Below are 21039 nucleotides of genomic sequence, written 5' to 3' on the forward strand. Positions count from 1 at the left end.
TACCTGTGCACACCACACGCTTGTTGTACAAGTTTCAAACCTAACATATAAATAGGGCTCCCAATATTCAGACACTACTTCCAGTGCACAAAGGTTGCAGCCACCCCCTACTTACGAATATACTTACGAAAAAACAAATATGACTGCGCCGGAGGAGGCAATGGGAAACCACTCCTTTATTCTACCAAAGACAACCACAGGGCTCTGTGGGCGCCAGGAGTCGAAATCGACTTGACGGCACACTTTACCTGCCCGAGACCCTGTTAACTTCTGCTGTCATGGGAGTGAGTTAACTCCTGAAATACTCTGCTATATAAGTAATTGTCTCCAACACAGTGATGGGAAAGGCAGGCCAGCAAGATGGCTTGACCCTTCCTCAAGCTGCCCCTGAAGATTTGGCACACCACTCTTGCAAGGTTGCCCACTTCTGCTCAACATCCACTGTGGCCTGAGCTGTGGCCATTTCAAAGCGGAGGGAGCGAGACCAAGCAAGGCAAAGAACCTCTTATTGAAATAGGCTGGGTCTGTTGGGGGTTGTTATTTTTTGCCCCCAGTAGGTAAAACAGCAGAGCCCTAAGGAATGAGCACACACTCCAGTTACAGAGTAGGGAGCAGAGGATGGTTGAGTTGTTGCAGCTATTGAGAGAAAATACATATGGAGAAATCCTTGTAGAACTAAATACTAAGCATTTATTGGTGAAGTACACTTGGATAGGAAAGAACTAAACCTAATCTGAAGGACTACATAAGGAATAGGTAAGGAGGGAGAGAGATGTTTCCATCTCCTCTCTAGGAGTTAAGGAAGGATTGTGACTCAGCACAGGAAGTGCGGAAGAGCCAGATCAGGGGTCATAGAATAGAGACAGGTAGAACAGTTAGGGAGACCCTGACTCACTGCCTCTACTCCCAATGCCCCTAGTGGTCATTAGGATTGTTGGTGCAAAAAGCCGATGCACTGGAAGTCCATCTCCAACAGTCTGCCGAATCTTCAAGAACCCAGGCGGGTTACTTCTGCTTCTTCATGAATAGATTGGTTAGAAACAACTGCAAGGCCATTCCAGCAGGGGAGAAATGCAGCCATTCTGGAAGGAACCATTTCAAAGCGCATCCCTGAAAAACAAAGGACCGTTTTCCGCTGAGTGGTGGGTGGCAAGCGTGGGTTTCTCTTACCTGCTCAGAAAGACAGGAGTGAGCTTTGGGCTTCTGCCCGGCTGATGGAAGGAGATGGGGCACAGCCAGGTGAGTGAGGCCCAAGGAGGCAGCTGGGGTGGCTGGAGGTGGCGGCAGCAGGAGCCCCTAACTGCGGGAGGAGGGAGCTCAGTGGCTCCCCCTGGAGGCTCCTGGATGCCCTGCTCAGTGGATTCTTGGAACCCATCAGCGCTATTAGAGCTCCACCCCTGCTCCATGCCGTACTTCCCCCAGCACTGGGGAAGGGGCTTTAAGAAAAATGGAGTCCACGAGCCTCAGCACCATCTCGGAAGGTGCACACTGAACAGGACTCTATGCTTCTTAGCACTCTGCGCTTGCCTTCCCAGATGGCGCCGGGGCTCGAGAGGCTTCTGTTTCCCTCAAAGCAGCCTCACCATCACGAGGCAAAGGTCAACACTGCACAGCGAGAAGGGTTGCCTCCACATGGTGCCAGGGGGGCTGTGCAGAGGATTCCGTTTTGGCTGAAGTTTCACACACGCCCAAGAAACCATTAGCCAGGAAGCCCATTTCGGGTGGATGGGGGGCCCCTCTGCCCCACAGGCCTTACAATGAAGAATGCTGCCTTAGAGTGTAAGAGCTGCAAGAGGAGAAGGGGTTAATGACACCTCCTTCCTCTTCTTCCTCCTCCCACCTAGATACCCCAGTGCTTTGACTTCCAATCCAGCTTGCAGCCTCCATGAATGGATTTTTAAAGCACTCATGGCCAGAGGTGCACCTAGACAATGTTGGAGCCTGGACCTAAAGGCCTTTGGAGGAGCCCCTCCCTTGAAAATCAAGCATAATCATGCTTGGCTGGGGGTGACTACACTACCTGGGACAGACTAAAGAGGACGGGGGGAGGGGCAGGGGCTATGGAAGCCCTGGACTTCAGCCGCGAGGTCCAGGGGTAAGAGGACCTCTGCTCGTGGCTCATCAGTGTGTTGTGCTTTGGCCCAGAGACAGACAAAGAACATATTGAGTTCATTCCCACAACCAAAAACTGTGTCCTACCCAGGATTGGGAGCTGTGCGTGCTCCCAATTTTTGGTTGTGTGGAAGCCAGGTAGGAGGAAGGAAAAAGCTGCCCAGGTTTTCCTCCTACCTGTCTTCCACCCAATCACTTCTACCTAGGCTTTCCTCCTACCTGGCTTCCACACAACTGAAAATTGGGAGCACAAACAGCTCCCAAGCCCGGGTAGAACACAGTTTTTGATTGTGAGAATGACCTCTCTGGCTTTTCGCAATTTGCATAACGGAAAACATAATACAAAGGCCCTTTTCCACATCTGTAACTGGACATGCCTGGACTCACCTGGATACTGTGACTGAGGCATCCAGTGGTTTTGCGAGTGAGACCCACGGTGTTCAAGGCACTGCGGGCATATGCCTCTGCTCTCGTCAAAAAGGAATCACAGAATATGGTGGTCAAGCCTGACTTAACAAAAGAAGGGAGGACGCTCTGTGGAGGAAGAGAGAGTCAGGGCTGGACTGGAGCTATTGACAGTCATACCTGAATGGGCTGGAAATTCAAAATTGGCAATTGAAGCTATTCGAAGAGTATTTCAGGGTTTCTTTCAAGGAGGCATGTTAGGCGGCTTGTTCTCAGGTGACCTCTCCACAGCACTTCAGCTCAGAGCTCCTGGTGTCAGAAACTGGGCCTGCAGTTCAACAGCACTGTTACAGTACCGGTTTGTAGACCAAGTGAGGTCAGAAGTTGCTAGTATTTCTTCCAGGCCTCAACCAGAGTTGCAAAACCTCTCATCTCCTCTTGAAGAGAGCTCTAAGGCCTGAGCACACATAGGCCACAGCCACTCAGTCGCTAGGCTAGGCTGAAGCCTCATGCCGTGAGGCAGTCCGTTCAAGTTCTGTAGATTCTATCAGACAGAATGTCTTCTCTCTTTGCACCTAAATGGTGGTCTGGGGATAGTACGGTCCCATTTTGTGCTAGGAGCAAGCAAGAGCCCTTCAATAAAAAGCATTGTGTTTATTTAAAGTTAGAAGGCAAGACTCTCTCGTCACTTAAAGAACATGACGGGTGGGGTCAATCTCTCTTAATGGTCAATCTCTCTTAATAATCAATCAATCAATCAACCAACCAATCATGCCACAGTACCTGTACAATGATGCCATGTGAGCTGTATTCAGCATCCAGAGCTTGTGAGAAGAAATCAACAGATGCCTGAAATGGAAGCCAGCAAGATGAGGCAAGAAGGGTGATAACGTTCCGGGTGTTTTCAAGCATTCCAGGTGGAGACATCAGCTTCTGCGGTTGCCGCTGTTCACCCAGTACTGGGATTATGGCGTTATTATAATTGGATGGTCATTGTGGGTTATCATTTGCTGCTTTGGACCATCTTTGGGAAAGGTATACAGTATACATTCAGGAAATAAATGCACAACTATAACAGAGGGTAGTGTTGAAGAAGAGTTGCATTGAAGTGTAGCGTTGAAGAAGAGTTCTTGAATGAGGCAAAACAATCAGAGCAGAGCTTCTCCAAAGCCTAGTTCACAGGAACCTGGGAGAAAGCTGCCTAATACAGAGTCACTCCATCTAGCACTGACTGGCAGGAATCTATAACAACTGTAGTCAACTCCACTCCAGTTAACTTGATGGTTAGTCTACAAATTAGAGTTTTGTTATATGCTGTGTGTGCACAATGTCTTGCTTTGCTGTTATGACTGTTATCGGTGTTGGTGTTATTATATAGTGATCATTCACAATATGAAGCTGGTTGTGGACAGATTCGAGGGGCAGGAATCTTTCCCAGTCCAGCCAGAAGGGACCGTCTGCACACCAGGCAGATGTGCCTCTGCCCCAGAGCGACCATCTTTGAGAAGGCAAGACTGAAACTGGAAGGGGACTCCTTCCACCCAGGGACTACACAGGTTGGATCTGAATAGCCCTGGCTGCCTGCTCATGCATGAGGAGCAACCACACAGTGGTGCCTTCCTCCACTGAAGGGAGAATCATGGCTCCTTTAAGAACATAAGGACAGCCCTGCTGGATCGGGCCCAAGGCCCATCTAGTCCAGCATCTTGTTTCACACAGTGGCCCACCAGATGCCACTGGAAGTCCACAGGCAGGAGTTGAGGGCATGCCCTCTCTCCTGCTGTTACTCTACTGCAACTGGTCTTGAGAGGCATCCTGCCTTTGAGGCTGGAGGTGGCCTTTAGCCCTCCGACTAGTAGCCAATGATAGACCTCTTCTCCATGAAGTTATCCAAACCCCTCTTAAAGCCCTCTCTGCATCCTCATTACACTGATGTGCATTTAGGAACATGGGAAGCTGCCTTCTACCAAGTCAGACCCTTGGTCCATCTACACAGACTGGCAGCGGCTTCTTCAAGGCTGCAGGCAGGAGTCTCTCTCAGCCGTATCTTGGAGATGCTAAAGAGGGAACTTGGAACCTTCTGTATGCAAGCATGCAGGTGCTCTTCCCAGAGCGGCTCCATCTCCTAAGGGGAATATCTTACAGTGTCCACCCATGTCTCCCATTCAAATGCAAACCTGCTTAGCAAAGGGGACAACTCATGTTTGCTTCCACAAGACCAGCTCTCCTCCCATGCTTAAAATCTTTGTCTAAAAAGACACAAATCTTTGCTTCCCCATGCTCAATAACCCCCCAACCCCTTTGGATTGGATTACAGAGCTGTACATTTCCTTACCTTGGTTGAAGAATAAACAGCTATTAATGGAAATGGGCGCATGGCACTTAAAGATGATATATTGATGATTATTCCCTTCTTCCTACAGAGAGAGCCATCATAGTGAGTTAGGGCAAGAACGGCCTTTCACTAAGGAATGCATAGGCAGTGCCTGGTTTAGGCAGAAGCTAGAAAGCAGATGAGTTTGGCATCCTGCGCCTATAAGTCTGTGCAGCAGTAACTGTAAGTTATATTGACATTTTATTAGACTGGGGCTGCACCACCACCACAGGTCTGCACCACCACCACAGTTACAGGCAGTGTGAGCTTCTCCAGATGAACAGGGACTCAGGGGAGTGATGTGTTGGAGTGGGACTTTTGACCCATTTTGTAATGCGATGGGACCTTTTTTTTAAAGCTTAACACAGCCTAGGTCCCTTGGAGATGGAGTTCCAGTGCATCGGCCTTTTGCACCAACGATCCCAGTGACCACTAGGGGGCATTGGGAGTAGAGGTAGTCAGTGAGGGTCTCCTTACCCGTCCCTGCTATACTTCTGCTCTGTGACCCCTGCCTTGACTCCTCAAGTATTTCCTGAGGTGAGGTTTGAAGGCAGAACCCAAAGCTGGACTTGGGTTGGAGTTTAGCACAACAGCTGTCCATTTGCCCAAGGTGTACAGCTAAATGAAACCCCCAAAATCAGAGGGGGGGCAATGTTTTTCCAGCAACTGGCCATGTCTCCCCCTCCGTCTGGGCTACTGGTGACAACCCTGAGCTTTGCATAAGATGCAAGAAGCCATTGCGTGTTAAGGCCAATAAAGTGGCCAGCCCCTCAATGCCGTAGAGCCCTTCTTCTCTTCTACCTGGCAACCATCTGAGGAAGGATGATCCACGTCATCTGCAAAGAGCAGGTAAAACAAAATAAGTGACCGAGAACTAGGTCCAGGCCCCTTCTCCTTCCTCAGAAATCCAACAAAATGTACGGTTTGTTTACACACATTCACACACACCGGATTCCATAGGAAGCTGCTTTATGAAGAGTCAGACCCTTGGTCCATTTCGTTTGGTATTGTCTACACTGACTGGCAGCCACACTCCAGGGTTTCAGGCAGGAGCCTTTCCCAGCTCTATGCCAGGGACTGAACTTTGGACCTTCTGCATGCAAGGCAGGTGATCTGCCACTGCGCTATCTCACACTCTCACACACACCCTAAAGTCTCGGTGCTCTGGACAAGTAGAAAACTCCTCCTACCCAGCAGCAACAGCTAATTCCATTTCACTCACCTTCACTGTTGAAAGGATATTGCAATTCAGAATGTCACGTATATACTAAAGAGACAGAGAAGAAAAGAACAAGCTGGAATGTCTGGGTTATTGCGAGTGGAACTATAATCACAATGGTTTTATATAACTTGGCAGCTGATGATAAACAAAAGGAATGATGCTTAATGGCTGGAACTCTCTCTGCAGCCTTTGGGGGGATGTCACAGAAAACATCAGCAAGAGGTTCAGGCAGAGAAAAAGGAGCAGCTGTTGGAATGCAGAGTGAGAATTGATGTTTACAGATAGCTAGAAAGAAGGAATCATGATACTTCGTTTTATTGTTTATTCATTTATACTCTACTCTGGGGCATATGTTAGCTCCCAGAGTAGCCAGCACTTGAAAATTGAGGAATTGGCAAGACTCCAAAGGTACACCGAGGAACTGGGGTAATTTTGCAGCCCAGCCCTGTCAGCATGGGTGCTTTGTGTGTTGACTCCTTCAAGCAGAGCACACTGGTTTGTAAGCAGATATTACAGAGATGTGGGAGAAGCTTTGGAATGCACCCTTGGCTGAAATAAGAGCCTCCCCATCTCTGACAACTTTTTAAAAGTTTTTAAAGATGCATTTGTTCACCCAGGTTTTTAATTAAATCCTGTTTTAATTGTTCTAATGTTTTATCTTTTTCTGCTGTCGTTTATTTTGTTTGTTTGTTAAACCACCCAGAGAGAGACACAAGTTTTGGGCTGTATTTAAAAAAAATGCTAAACAAACAAACAGAATTTATGTTATGTAAAGCAAGAAGCAGATTTAAAACTGGAAACATTGCTTTGCAGAAAGCAGCTGCAGGGGTCCAAATCAAATCAGGACCAAGGTTCATGGGGAAATCTAGTTAGAGCCTTCGATTTACGAGTGGTATGGCTTTAGACCTCTAGTGTGCACACAGGTTTGCTTCCCGTTTCTCTCTTTCACACATTCATTCCAAGGAAACATCTTGTAAAGAGCTTGCCCTCTGGAACTCCCTACCACTCACAGGGAAGTGGGGGCGGGGTGGTTGGCCTGCCCCTCTTTCTAAGAACACATTGATCCTGGGAGGAGACTCCGTGCAATGCTAAGAGGTCCTGAAGCACATTAGACCTCCAGGTTCCACACTGTCTTTGTTCACAGAAGAGACCACCTGCAAATACAGAAGCCTCTTTTCCTATTCAACACGAGAACATCAGTTGTAACATACGTGGCACCAAGAAAAAGCAGAGCCACAAACAGGTCTTATACCAGGAGTGGCCAACCTTAGGGTTTCCAGCTGCTGCTGGACTACAACTCCCATATCCCCCTGCTGCAATTTATTGCATTGGAGGTGGATGGGAGTTGTAGTCCAACAGCAGCTGGAGGCTGGCCACCTCCGCCCATCCGTGTGCTCAGTTGCCTTACCAAGGAGTCATTGCTAGCATAGCCTTCCTCGGCTGTGGACAAAGAATGGAAGAATAGTATTTGGGGGTGAAGGGGGGCATTGGCTGGGATTAGCCTTGCTATGTTCCCCGGAATTTAGGGTAGCCCCCAGATTTCGGCTCCTTGACCTGGCTGCTAAATTCCACCCGGATTTCAAATGCACCACCCGGTTTGCCCGGATTTTACTCTGGATCCGATCACATGGGAGGGAAGAGAAGGAGGGGGAAGGCGGGCTCCGGGGCTTCACCTCCAGCCATTGACTCCGCAGTTCCTCCACAGTCATTGGCTTGTTTTATTGTTCTGAACCACTTAGGGACTTGGGTCGTGGCAGGCAGTATGCAAATCTGTCAAATACATACATACACGGCAAATTAGCTGCCGCGTGATTGGCATAATGTGCAAATGAGGCCACCTGGATTTGGGGAGCTTGAATCTGGCAACAATAGCTGGGACTCACCTTATCAATGTTGAGCTTACTTAGAAAAGGCATCTGATACACATAGGCCATCCCGACATTGTTCACTGTGGAAAGAGCATCCAAAAGGGGCACCATCAGTTCGGCATGGACGTCCAGGAGGTATGAACATGTGGCTGAGCAAGCCCTCCTCCTTTCGCCAGCACCAGAGAGACCTGGGGTACAAGGCTGTTCATAGGCGATTGACCTGGGATGTCGGTTCAAACCATCAGGCTGACACACAGGAGGAGCCCAAAGGAGGACCCTGATGGCATCCATCACTTTGATTTCGAATGCAAGTGATACCTAGAGAAAGGGTTGCCAAAGGGGGGACTACAGCTCCCATCCTCCTCCGAGCACAATGGTCTTCGGCAAGGGATGATAGGAGTCATGGTTCAGAACAAAACACAAAAGGACCCTCAAGTCGATGTGTCTTATGTATGGGAAGATATTATTTAAAAATACAATGCCTAGAACATGCTCTTAATATAATAAAACATATAAGCAATTATTAATCTGAGAATAAAACCAGACGCACCACAGAGGGAAAAGTGGGAATACGTATGCTCCACACAGTCCGATCAGTAGTCCATGCCAAGGACATATTCCGATATCCTGGTGTCAGTCCATTGCAGGGAAAATCCAATGGTGCATTCTGGTGGCAAGTTCAGGAACTGAAGAAGTCAGAATGCCAAAAATACCTGCTGCTCAACTGTGGGAGTAAAGCTGGTTTTGTGGCAGCAAGCATGCACAGTCCCCTTTGCTGAGCAGGGTCTGCCTTGGTTTGCATTTGGACGGGAGACTACATGGGGACACTGTAAGGTGTTCCCCTTAGGGGATGGGGCCACAGCTCAGGGGAAGAGCATCTGCATGCAGGAGGTTCCAGATGCATTCCTGGCAACTGGAGGCCCTTCGACCAACGGCTGGAGACCCTTTGATCAGCACTCCATGTGCGCAGCTGCCAGGCTGAGTAGGTGTGCAATGAGGACAGGCGTGCGTTGAAGGCAGCACAGGTAGCATCCTTCCGCTGCCATTGTTGCTCCCTGGCCCCGGTTAATGGTGGCGGCTCAAGGTCTCTGTGCCCCTGAGGCAGGGGGCCAAATGCCACTCCCCCTTCTGTGCCCCTGCCTCACATCATCCCCCCTTTCCCCAAAGTAGGGGGCAGAAGAGCATCTTGTGGCTCTGCTGGTGCTCTCATCATCCGCTGCTGGAGGCCACTGGCCTCACCTGGCCTCATGGAAGGGCCGCCCCCGCCTACTAGCCACCCATCAGCACCTTATTTAGCAGTACAGCATGTCCACTGCTAAAAAATGGGAGCCACACGTGAGCAAGGAGGCCGACACCTGCGGGACCCCACAGGGCAGCACCACAGTGGTTTTGCCAACTGCAGGCATTTCGCAGGCCCCATCGAGATGTAATAAAGGCATGTAGTTCAAATCATGAAGCCTTCATTTGAAGAACACAAGCAACCTGCTCTGTAATGACTGATAATAATAGATTATAGAGGACAAGACACACCAGGAGAAAACCATGACAGCCACCCCGGGATAAGGAGCTGTTTCACCGCCACAAGCTTCATCAGGGGCTGGTTCACCTATCATTATTATTATTATTATTACTAGTTAATTTTGGCCCGTTGAACAACGGGCCCTAGTAACGGCTCTCCTGTCCCCCCGCTGCCATTCCCCCTCCCTCCCTCATTAAGGGCCAAATCGGCCCAGCCACTTGCCCCCGCAGCTTCCGCCGCCGACCAACCGCCCGCCCACCCAGCTGCCGATACCTCCTTGCTCCCGGAACACGTCCTCCACTTGATCCGCTGCTCGATTAACAGAAGGAGAGAGGTGCTCGCATGCAGAGCTCCACTCTCTTTAAAGTCTCTTCCCGAACTGGCGGTTTGGGCGGCAAGGACGCAAGGACGCAAAATCACACAAAAAACTTTTTTGCCAAAGGCAGGGGATTAGTGGGGGCACTTTTTGGCGCCCCCTGCCAAGTGGCGCCTGGGGCACGTGCCCCCCCCTGCCCCCCTATCGTTACGCCCCTGTCTACACTGACTGGCAGCAGCTCTCCAAGGTTTCAGGCAGGACTTTCTTCCAGCCCTGCCTGATGCTGCCGCTGCCACTAGGGACTGAGCCTGGGGAGTTCTGCATGCAAGCAGGGGCTCCACCACTGAGTGACATCCCTATCTCCTCAAGGAGACCACGCTCACATGGAGTTGCCCCTCCAAATGCAAACCAGGGTACACCCTGCTTAGCAAAGCAGGCAATTCATGCACTCCTCCCCTGTGACATCCGTGCCTAGGGGGCTTACAATGAGGAGGAAGATGAAGATGGGCGAATCCCTTGTGTGCTGCTTCTTTCTCTCTCCTTTTTGGATTTATGCAGCACAGAGCGGAACCTTGTAAGATACTCTTGCAAATCCTTGGAGGAGGCGATATATAAGACAATTTTAATACATTCTAAATAAATACATAAAATACTCGTACAGGATGCAGGGTACTGACCTCATGGGCGTAGGCTTTCCCAATACCATTTGTGGCTCCCGTCACCACTACAAAGAAGACAGAAGGCACAGATATGAAGAAGAATTCCACCCAGAACAGTTTTACTCAAGAAGATGCAGTATGTGCAGCCCGAAATACAAAGAGGTTCTGCAAGATCCATCATGTCCAGTAGGAAGCTGCCATATACTGAGTCAGACCATTGGTCTATCTAGCTCAGTATTGTCTTCACAGACTGGCAGCGGCTTCTCCAAGGTTGCAGGCAGGAATCTCTCTCAGTCCTATCTTGGAGATGCTGCCAGGGAGGGAACTTGGAACCTTTGATGCTCTTCCCAGAGCGGCTCCATCCCCTCAGGGGAAGATGTGACAGTGCTCACACCTCTAGTCTCCCATTCATATTCAACCAGGGCAGACCCTGCTTAGCAAAGGGGACAAGTCACGCTTGCTACCACAAGACCAGCTCTCCTCTCCATAGCTTTGTAGATAACAATTCCCTCTGCAGTGTAGGAACATTGCCTTCTTCTACCATGCCAGACCATTGGTCGGTCTAGCTCAGTATTGTCTTCACAGACTGGCAGCGGCTTCTCCAAGTTTGCAAGCAGGGGTCTCTCCCAGCCCTATCTTGGAGATGCCGGGAAGGAATCTGGAACCTTCTGCATGCAAGCTAAGACCCTCCACATGTGAGCTATGGCCCACTCCCCTCAGGGGAATATCTTACAGTGCTCACACATGTAGAGCACTGCCAAATGCCAATCTCAAGCACGTTCGGTGCTGAGCCAGCATGGTGTAGTGGTTAGAGTGCTGGACTAGGACCGGGGAGACCCGAGTTCAAATCCCCATTCAGCCATGAAACTAGCTGGGTGACTCTGGGCCAGTCACTTCTCTCTCAGCCTAACCTACTTCACAGGGTTGTTGTGAAAGAGAAACTCAAGTATGTAGTACACCGCTCTGGGCTCCTTGGAGGAAGAGCGGGATATAAATGTAAAATAATAATAATTATTATTATTATTATATCTCTCTGTATATTATTATATCTCTCTATATGTAATTAATGAGATATAATTATATCTCAGGTATCTCTCTCAGCCCTCTCTTGGAGATGCTGCCAGGGTGGGAACTTGGAACCTTCTGCTGTTCCCAGAGCGGCTCCATCCCCTACTAAGGGGAATATATCTTCCAGTGCTCACACTTCTAGTCTCCCATTCAGATGCAACCAGGGCAGACCCTGCTTAGCTATGGGGACAAGTCATGCTGGCTACCACAAGACCAGCTCTCCTCTCCATAGCCAGTGTGTGCTGTATAGTATACGCACTTGGTCTGCTTGCCTGGTTTTTTCGGGGTGATTTTGGGTTTTTTTACTCCCCGCTGAAGCCGTGGCACTGGGGAAGAAAGAGAGGCCAGTGCTTGGGCTTAGGAAAACGAAAGCGAGGAGTTGGGCATGAGGGAGCCCCATTTGTGGGCCAGCGAGAATGAGTAGGGGGCTTGGGGAGACAGGGCAGGGGAAAGAGACTTTAAGGGGCATGCACCCCTTCCTTCTCAGCCTCTTTTCCAACCAGTGGGTTGGAAAAAGGCTCCATCTGGCAGGTGAAAACAGTTCCTACCACTCACGCACTCAAGACAGCAAAACTAGGCGTTCTGTTACTCCACTTTTCTGGCATGGGTTTGGGGTTCATTCATGCCAGAAAGGCATGGATTTCCACACACATCACATATTTAAATGCCAACAGGCTCCTCCATGGAAACAGCCTGGTTCGCAGTTAGAATGTTCCGACCGCAAACCACTCTGTACATCCATAATTTATGGTATATGCTGGAACTGATCAGTCAGTTGCATGTGTATCAGTCCTCATCTGAATTAAACACTACCTTGGAAGAAAATAAGCATATTTCCTTCGTTTTAAAAAAGGCATCCCACTCTTGTGTTCTAAGATGACAACTGCCCTCTGCAGAATTACATGCATTAATATAAATATATTTTAAAAGAACTTTTGCCCAGTTAATCAGAAGACTTATTTAGTCAATAAAAAGGTCTTTCTTTTAAAAAAAAAAATTCAATTTTAATTTATAATATTTACAATGCTCTCATTAGATGTTGGAAAGTGTTTACCAAAAAGAAAAAGAAGAAGAAAGAAAAAAGAATACATGACTACAAAGAATTAGGCACTTATTAAAATTAAAAATTAAAAAAATGATTTACAAATATGAGCATATTTCCTCTGCTTTAAAAGAGGCATCCCACACAAGATGGGAACTGCCCTCTACAGAAGTACATGCATAAACACATTTTAAAAAAACTTTTGCCAAGTTACTCGGAGGACCTATTAAGTCAATAAAAAGGTGGATTTTTAAAAAAAAAATGCAAATTTTAATTTAAAATATTTAGAATGCTTTCATTAGACATTGGAAAGCATTTATACAATCTCTCTCTCTCTCTCACACACACACACACACACACACAGACAAATACAAGATTACAAAGATTTAGGTACTTATAAAAAATTAAACAAATGCTATATCTTTGGAGGAATTTGCTTTATGTTCCGGAAAACACCAAATAGTTCCCAATTCTGACCAAACTCATTTTGTCTTTGACTCCCTTTTATAAAATTAGACAATGTCTCCATTATAGCAAACTCATGTAGTTTCCCAATCCCTTGCAGTCAATTTTAAAAATAGGTTTAATTTTTAATTTTAAAATACATTTTGACTAAATGCTGCAGCAATACTCAATGTACGCTGCCCCTATTCTGCCCCCTCGGTATGAGACTGCAGCACAGAGAGCAGGAGAGGGCAGAGGATGGCCATTTGGCACTCACCTGCCCAGGGTCCGTAGCTGGCCAAGTCGACCCCTTTCCACACCTCGGACAGCAGGTGGACCCTCAGCTTATACCCCAAATCCCAAACAGCTTTCAGAAGGAACCAGAGGACAGCCAGGCCTCCAAGGACAGTCAGCGGCAGGTCCAAAAAGCTCTGGGAAGCCATCTCTTCTCTTGCTTTCCCGGGAATCATGCAGCAGGAAGAACTCCAACAGGTTTCTCCACAATCTGTTCACATCAGTCAAAATGAAGCGTTGGCAGTTACCTGAAAGGTCATTTTCTTCAGAGGTATGGGTTGTATCCGCAACAATGCTGGGTTGTCTCAACCTCCTGCTCCTAGACAGGGCCAATCAAGAGCTTTGGCTTATGTCAGGAGGGAGGGGCAATTCCCTGAGGCTCCAGTTCACACCCAGTTCTAAACACTGCTCCAGAACAAAATCAAAGCCAAAGTTAAGGTTAAGGTTAAAGTACAAACAGAACCCAGCAGGAACACAGATGCCAGGCAATGAACAAACAGCAGAAAAGCTCGGCAAGGCCCAATTCCGAGAGGAAGGGCCCGGACTAACTAACACCCTGCAAGGGGGACCAACCACCCCCAGAGCGAAACCACCCCACAGGAGTATAGGAGACAGATGGGGTGTCGGATTTCAGGACAGCAGGATAGACAGCCCAGACGAACGAGCGGGTGGGTGCGGATACAACCCATACCTCTGAAGAAAATGACCTTTCAGGTAAGTGCCAACGCTTCATTTTCCTTCAGAGGAGGGTTGTATCCGCAGCTAGGGTGGGACCTACCATAGCCCCTGAGATACTGGGTGGGAGCTGTGAGGTCTGGCTCAAGGAGAAACCACCTACTGCAAAACCCTTCTCCCAAAGGCCGCGTCTGCCGAGGTCCAATCATGAATTTTATAATGCCTCACAAAGGTGGAAATAGAGGCCCATGTGGCAGCGCGACAAATATCAACCAGGGGAGCCAAGGTGGAAAACGCAGCAGTAGAAGCCGTGCTTCTAGTGGAATGTGCTGTAATCCCTTCAGGGGCTGGGGTAGCTGAGCGAGCGTAGGCTAATCTAATGCACTGGCAAATCCAGCGTGGCAAGGTGGAGGTTGAAACCTGTTTCCCCAACGAGCTATCCCTGACCTAAACGAAAAGGGAATCTGAGACCCGAAAAGACTTAGTGCATCTCAAGTAAATCTTTATTGCCCTGCACACATCCAACTTGTGCCATTTACGTTCTCTGGGCGAAGAAGGATTTGGGCAGAATGATGGTAGCATGATATCCTGAGCTCTGTGGAACACCGAGTTCACTTTCGGGAGGAAGGAAGGATCTGTACGTAACAGGACATAGTCCGGATAGACTAAACATAGTTCACTTTGCACAGACAAGGCGCGTAGATCTGAGACCCTCCTGGCGGACGTGATAGCGACCAGAAACAAAACCTTAAAGGAAAGCAACCGCAAGGGGACAGTCCACAGAGGTTCGAACAGGGCTTTGGTAAGGGCCCTTAGCACCAAGGTAAGATCCCAGGTCGGGAACCTATGGACAGTGGGAGGATTGATTATCGAAGCGCCCCTGAGGAACCTCTGCACATGAGGATGCTGAGCCAATGAAGTTCCCTCTAACGGTAGAACCGAAGATATGGCAAAAACCTGACGGCACAGCGTATTGGGGCAAAGCCCTTTATCCAGGCTGTCCTGAAGGAAACTCAATACAAGGTTCACAGAGGCAGACCTAGGCAACACTCCCTGAGCGCTGCACCATCTCGCGAAGGTCTTCCAGGGAGACTGATAGACTCTGACCGTGGACGGCCTCCTAGAGGCCAGAATTGTGTCCTGAACAGAGGTTGGATAACCACAAGCTGCTAATGCGTCCCGCTCAACCTCCACGCGAAGAGATTGAGCCACTCCGGATCTGGGTGAAATACTGGGCCCTGACAAAGAAGTTGGCAATGAGACCCCAGTGGGAAAGGCGGATCGATGGACATCTCCACCAGATCCGAGAACCAGGGCCTGCGTGGCCAGTGTGGAGCCACAAGAACGATCTCCGCTCCCAATGTCTGGGCCCTTCGAATGGTCTGAGGGATGACTGCGAACGGCGGGAAGGTATAAATCAGCCCCTGGGGCCACGGAAAGGTCAGAGCATCCACGCCCTCCACACCGGGAGAGTGATACCTGGACAGGTAACGCTCCACCTTGGCGTTTTCCTGTTTTGCAAACATGTCCATGACTGGCTGACCGAACCTTTGAACTATTCGCTGGAAGGCCAGAGGGTCCAGCAACCACTCTGCTGGGTCTATCTGTGAACGGCTCAGCCAGTCCGCCACTACGTTCATCACTCCGCTGACGTGATCCGCTGTTAGGGACAGCAGGTGTAATTCCGCCCATGTCAGAAGAAGGGAGGCTTCGTGCATCAGGGCCTTGGACCTCGAGCCGCCCTGCCGAACGACATGGGCCTTGGCTGTGGCGTTGTCTGTACGTACTAGAACATGGCAACCCTGGACTACCGGAAGGAATTCCGACAGCGCCAGGCGGATTGCCTGCAGCTCCAGCCAGTTGATGGAATTGGTGCACGGACCAAAGGCCCTGTGCCACGTGCTGAAGACAGTGACTGCCCCAGCCCACAAGGCTGGCATCTGTGGTCACCTGGACCCGCTCCACCGGAAGGAATGTGACTCCTTTTGACGTGGCTGGAGACACCCACCATTGGAAGGACCGGACAACCCGGGGCGGAAGGGTGACCGGCTGCCTGGACCGGTCCATCACCTGGTCCTGATACCTGAGGAGGAACCACTGGAGCGGACGAGAGAGAAACAGACTCCACGGTACTATGCCCAGGGTGGAAACCATGCGGCCCTGCAACTGGGACAGAGACAGGATGTCGGACCAGGGGCGAGCTATCAGGGCCTTGCTGGATGCAATCAAGGCACCCCTGCGTTCCGAAGTCAAGCAGACAGTCCCCTGGACGGTATCGATCTCCGCACCCAAATGGAGAACCCTGGTCCGAGGAAACAGGGAACTCTTGGGTCTGTTGACAATGAAACCATGTGTCTCCAGAACCGAGAGGGTCAGCTGGACATCCCGGTGACCCCTGGAAAGGGAGGGGGACCTGATCAAAAGATCGTCCAAATACGGGTAAAGATGGACGCCCCTGGTCCTCAAGTGCGCCACGAGTGCCACCATGATTTTGGTGAACACCCCAGGCGCAGTCAAGAGACCGAAGGGGAGAGCCTGGTACTGGAAGTGATGGGCACAATAAGCGAACCTGAGGAAGTGTCGGTCCTGTTTGTCAATGGGCACATGAAGGTAGGCCTCCTTCAGATCCACCGAAGCTAGGAAGTCCCCCTGCTGGAGGGCCATCAGGATAGAGCGGAGGGTTTCCATGCGAAAACCTCTCCTCTGAAGGAACCTGTTCACAAACTTGAGATCCAGAATCGCCCTCCACTCCGTTTTTCTTGGGAACTAGAAATAGGATGGAATATACCTTTCCCTTGTTCCCCTGAGGGAACGGTCTCGATCGCCCGAATGACCTGTAAGTGGCAAATGGCTTCCTCCATCAGGCGGTGCTTGGATTCCTTGTGAGACCGTGGGGAGGGGAGAAAACGATCTGGAGGCTGCGCTGCAAACTCCAGAGAGTACCCTGAAGAGATTGTTTGTAATATCTAGGCATCGGAACAGGTCTGTGCCCAGGCGTGCGCAAAGTCCCCCAACCTGCCCCCCACTGTGTGGGGATCCTGATCCCGAAGGAGGGGATCTAGAGGGGAGTCATTGGGCCTGGTTTCTTTTGAAACCTGGCTTGGAAGGTTGGCCAGACTGCTGGGGCTTCCGAAAGGAATTATCCCGAAAGGAGGACTGATTCCTATGCCAGTTGGACCTATCGAGCCTGTTGTGCCTGAAGTAGAAGGAAGGCTTGTAACCCTTGAAGCCAGGCGTAGGTGAAGAGAAACCCCTATGGTCCTGACGCTGGGATAGAGCCGTGGAAGGCATGGCCTTCTTATTGTCCTTGGTCTGAACCAAGACGGGCTCCAGGGCTTCACCGAAGAGCTTTCCCCCTTTGAATGCGGCATTGGCGAGGTTGGCCCGTGATTTTTGGTCAGCTTTCCAATTTTTAAGCCACAAGTGGCGTCTCACTGTGACGTCAGAAGCCAGGGCCCTGGCAGACAACTGAGCGGCATCCAGGGATGAGTCTGCCATGAACCTGACAGCTTTCCCCAATTTATTAAGGCCCTGCCGAAGATTAGGAAGTTCGGGTGGGACCATGGGGGTGAGTTCCTGTACCCACAAAACTGCAGCCCTAGCGAAGATGGAATTGGCGGTTGATGCTCTAATGGAAAGAGCGTTCGCCTCATGCGACCTGCGCAGAGCAGCATCGCACCTCTTGTCCTCCACGTTCTTTAGGGCATCCTCCCCTTCCTTAGGGAGCACCGCCCCCGTCACTAGGGTGGCCACCTCAGCGTCAACCAATGGCACCTTAAGTCTGCCCATGAGGGTACTGTTCGAATTATACATGCGCCTCACAGCAGGAAGGGGCCCTTTGCCCTCAATAGGCTTGTCCCATTCAGCCTGAAAAATGTCTAAAAACAGCTGGGGACAGGGAACATTGACCTCCTGGGATTTCAGTGAAGGAAGCACCGTGGGATCGCCTTCAGTGTCTGCAGGTGCTGGCTGAACCACCACCACCACCCCAAGCGAAGCGTTTTTCTTACTTTGTGAAGCAGGACCAGGTAATCAGTCTGAGCAAATAATCAGTAATTAGACTGATGAGAGGAGGACAGGTCCTCATAGTCTCCCGAGAGTTCCCCTTCCTCCCTGTCAGACTCTGAAGCCTCCGAGGGCGCGGGCATCTCTCGGGGGCGGGGGGGCGGGGCGGAGGGCAGCCGCGGCAGGCAGGCAGGGAACCGGGCAGCAAGGGGACAGTAAAGGAGGTCCGCTGTCTGGGAGGGGCGCAGCCGGGCCAGCGGGCGGGATAGGCCCTGGTGCGCCAGGAGCCACAACCAAAATGGCCGCCGGAGCTCTGGCGGGAAGCGGCTGGGCGGGAAACGGGCCCAGGGCTGCAAACGGCTGCGTGGGAACCGGGCGCTGAGCCGCAACAGGCGGGAGCAGCCAGGGGAGCTTCTGAAGCTCCTCAGACACCACCCGCCTCAAAAGAGCCGCAAATCACGGCGGAATGTCCTCTTCCTCCTCTGCCGGGCCTTCTCCCCGAGCAGGAGCGGCATTGGCAGCCACGATAGTGGCGCAGGAGCGCTTGGCGGGAGGAGCGGAGATGGGATCCCCCAGCCCCGACATCCCCTCCAAAACATCCTCGGGCTCGCCTGCCACAGTCCCCTTGATCCCCGATTCATGGAGCAGGACAGGAGCCGGGGAGTTGTCCCCGCCATCTTGGAGAAGGACTCCTCGAGTGGGCGATTGAGGTGGGGACCTGCCTTCTGCCGAACGGGTCCCCGAAGAAGGTTTGTTGCGCTTCTTAGCCCGTTTAGTGGTCTTAACCGACCCTTGGGACCGAGTAACGGGCGCGGGAGTAGAAGCCGCAGCCCACTCGGCTTGGCACACAGAGTGCGCTATGGAATCCTCTGAGAGAGAGGGAGAAACCTCCCTCTCGCCGCGATGAGACTCCATCACCGCTGAGGGTATAAGGGAGCCGCGACGAGGAAAAACGAACTACTTCCCCTCTTACCCCCTTGCAATAACCTGTCCGCTATTGCTGAGAAAGGAAGGTAAGGCGACAGATAATGGAGGAGCAAGAAAAGAACAGCCCTGCTGGAGCGAGACAGGGCGAAGAACTGGAGCCTCAAGGAATTGCCCCTCCCTCCTGACATAAGCCAAAGCTCTTGATTGGCCGTGTCTAGGAGCAGGAGGTCGAGACAACCCATCCTAGCTGCGGATACAACCCTCCTCTGAAGGAAAATAGGCAGAGCACACGCGGAACTTGTTTGTTTGTTTCCCTGTTTACAGTTAGTGCACTTATTGGAGCCCGGATCTAAAGGCCTTTTGCACTCCACCCCTGCAAGATGGGGAGAGGTGCACCCCCATCCCGCACCCCCCCCCACACACACACTCACCTCCCCCAGAGACATCACCACTTATTTATATGGTTATGTGCCCCCTCTCTCTCCTACACACACAAACACACCCTAACCATCCATCCATTCCTCTTACACAGGTGCCTGCTGGGTAGCGCACGCACGCACCCACCACACACACACATCGCTCCTCTCAAGGCTAAGGCCTCAGCCCCCTACGCTAGGCTCCCCTGTCTCCAAGAAACGGTCCAGAGCTCAGGCACCGATCTGGCGTAGCCGCAGAGGAGGAGAGGCTGCTGCTGCCTGCCTGCGCCAGAGGTTGGGGCTCTCTTGCTCAGCTCCACGAAGAAGGAACACAGGTCCCGCTGGTACGCTTCCACCACCACCCTGCCCCACCAATGAATCCCCCAAAGCCTAGGTTTCACCTCCTCTCTGGAAAAGGAGGTATCAGAAGAAGCTGGGCTGAAGAGTAACCCATGCTTCCATGCTACTGCTGCAGCCGCGGCCACCGCTGTGCTAGGGTTGTATGTATGCATTTATCAGGTCATAGTAGGCATATTTATTTAAAATGTTTCTGAGCTAAGGGCATGCACGTGTGAAAGTGTATGCATATATGGAGAGGGTGTAATATATGCATAGAAGGGGAAAGATAGGGCATGCTACAAATTACATTAAGTTACAGGTTTTTCTGCAACAAATATATTGGGGAGGGGGCAAACAAAGAAGACCCACTTCTTTGGAGAGTGGCCGGGGAGCAAGGGGTCCCATCTTCACTTTTTGGCCTTCAGCCCACTGCAACCTTGCTATGCCACTGTCAGGGTGGTAATCTGCCCCCAGTCAGATATTTCGTGTCTAGGGACCTGGAAAAGTGGGAAGCTACACTCTGAAGAGCTCTGGTGCATGTCCGTATTTTAAGAATTGTACCCCGCAGCCCTCCCTAAAAGGCAAAAGAGGTACAGGCCCTCCAGCAGGAGAAACTCACCTCCATTTTTGAGAACACTGATGCTATTAGAAAACATCTCTTCTGTGCCAGGACCGTATTCTCACCACTTTCTGAGAATCAGCCAGTACACCCTTTGACACCCACACTCCTCAATTCCTGAAGAAAGGTTCCTCTCACACACACACCTGTTCTCCACACTCACCTGCTCTGAGCCCATCTTTGAGCTGGTTGCTGGAACTGAGCAGCTAACCCTTCAGTTCTTCATTTGTCTTCTGAACATGACAGTGAAGGTTCCTTTGCAAAAATACATTAAAAGCAGCTCCAGAGAGTTTCGGTTTTGCAGGAAGTGGATGTGCTGGGCTTCGATTGTGGGACCGGGAAGCCTTTGAGGGAGGACTAGGCCTTGAGAAGGACCAATCCAGACAGAGGACTGGGTGGGAACTAGACACACGGTCAGCTACTGGAGGGGAGAATGCTTTTGTTCCGTTAGTCCGTCTGTGATGTTCCCTGCAGGAATTTTCCCCAAATGCAGGGAATTCTAGCTTCAAAAATCAGGGGAAAGGGAATCCTGCCTAAAAAGTGGTGGCAGGGAAAAATTCAGGCGATGCAGAATGTTAGGTTTAAAAAAAAACTCCCCCTTGCAGTTTCACTACTTTCAGTTTCAAACTCATGTGAGGCGTGATCATATGATTGCATTTCCAGATGTATCCTGTTTGTGTTGCATTTGGGCCAGGAGTAGACTATTAGTACACATAACGAAGGGAGTCAACAGCT

The 21039-nt window shown here is 50.6% G+C and overlaps 1 protein-coding gene across 3 annotated transcripts; it reads right to left on the bottom strand.

Moving 5' to 3' along the window:
• Nucleotides 1-667: 667 nt before the first annotated feature.
• On the bottom strand, nucleotides 668-20831 carry LOC128332661 (very-long-chain 3-oxoacyl-CoA reductase-like). Of its 3 annotated transcripts, XM_053267236.1 has the most exons (10): nucleotides 20468-20830; nucleotides 13307-13534; nucleotides 10494-10540; nucleotides 7997-8061; nucleotides 6114-6158; nucleotides 5693-5727; nucleotides 4853-4934; nucleotides 3301-3366; nucleotides 2500-2646; nucleotides 668-1110 (listed from the first exon to the last, which is right to left on the bottom strand). In XM_053267236.1, the coding sequence occupies exons 4-10, from the start codon at nucleotides 8045-8047 to the stop codon at nucleotides 1006-1008; spliced, it is 531 nt and encodes a 176-aa protein (XP_053123211.1). In that variant the 5' UTR covers nucleotides 8048-8061; nucleotides 10494-10540; nucleotides 13307-13534; nucleotides 20468-20830; the 3' UTR covers nucleotides 668-1005. The 3 variants fall into 3 exon arrangements, with proteins under 3 accessions (XP_053123211.1, XP_053123212.1, XP_053123213.1); XM_053267237.1 differs by lacking the exon at nucleotides 13307-13534 and having other exon boundaries at nucleotides 20468-20831; XM_053267238.1 differs by lacking the exons at nucleotides 10494-10540; nucleotides 13307-13534; nucleotides 20468-20830 and adding an exon at nucleotides 8532-9655.
• Nucleotides 20832-21039: the final 208 nt, after the last annotated feature.

Source organism: Hemicordylus capensis, chromosome 7, assembly GCF_027244095.1.
Source record: "Hemicordylus capensis ecotype Gifberg chromosome 7, rHemCap1.1.pri, whole genome shotgun sequence".
NCBI classification, from domain to species: domain Eukaryota; kingdom Metazoa; phylum Chordata; class Lepidosauria; order Squamata; family Cordylidae; genus Hemicordylus; species Hemicordylus capensis.

Coding starts and splice junctions, on each gene's coding strand:
- LOC128332661 (XM_053267237.1), bottom strand. CDS start 8,047: ATGGCCTATGTGTATCAGATGCCTTTTCTAAGTAAGCTCAACATTGAT. Junction 3,367..4,852: donor CTGTTTATTCTTCAACCAAG/GTAAGGAAATGT, acceptor CTTCCATTTCAG/GCATCTGTTGATTTCTTCTC. Junction 1,111..2,499: donor GCCTCAGTCACAGTATCCAG/GTGAGTCCAGGC, acceptor TTTGTTTTTCAG/GGATGCGCTTTGAAATGGTT.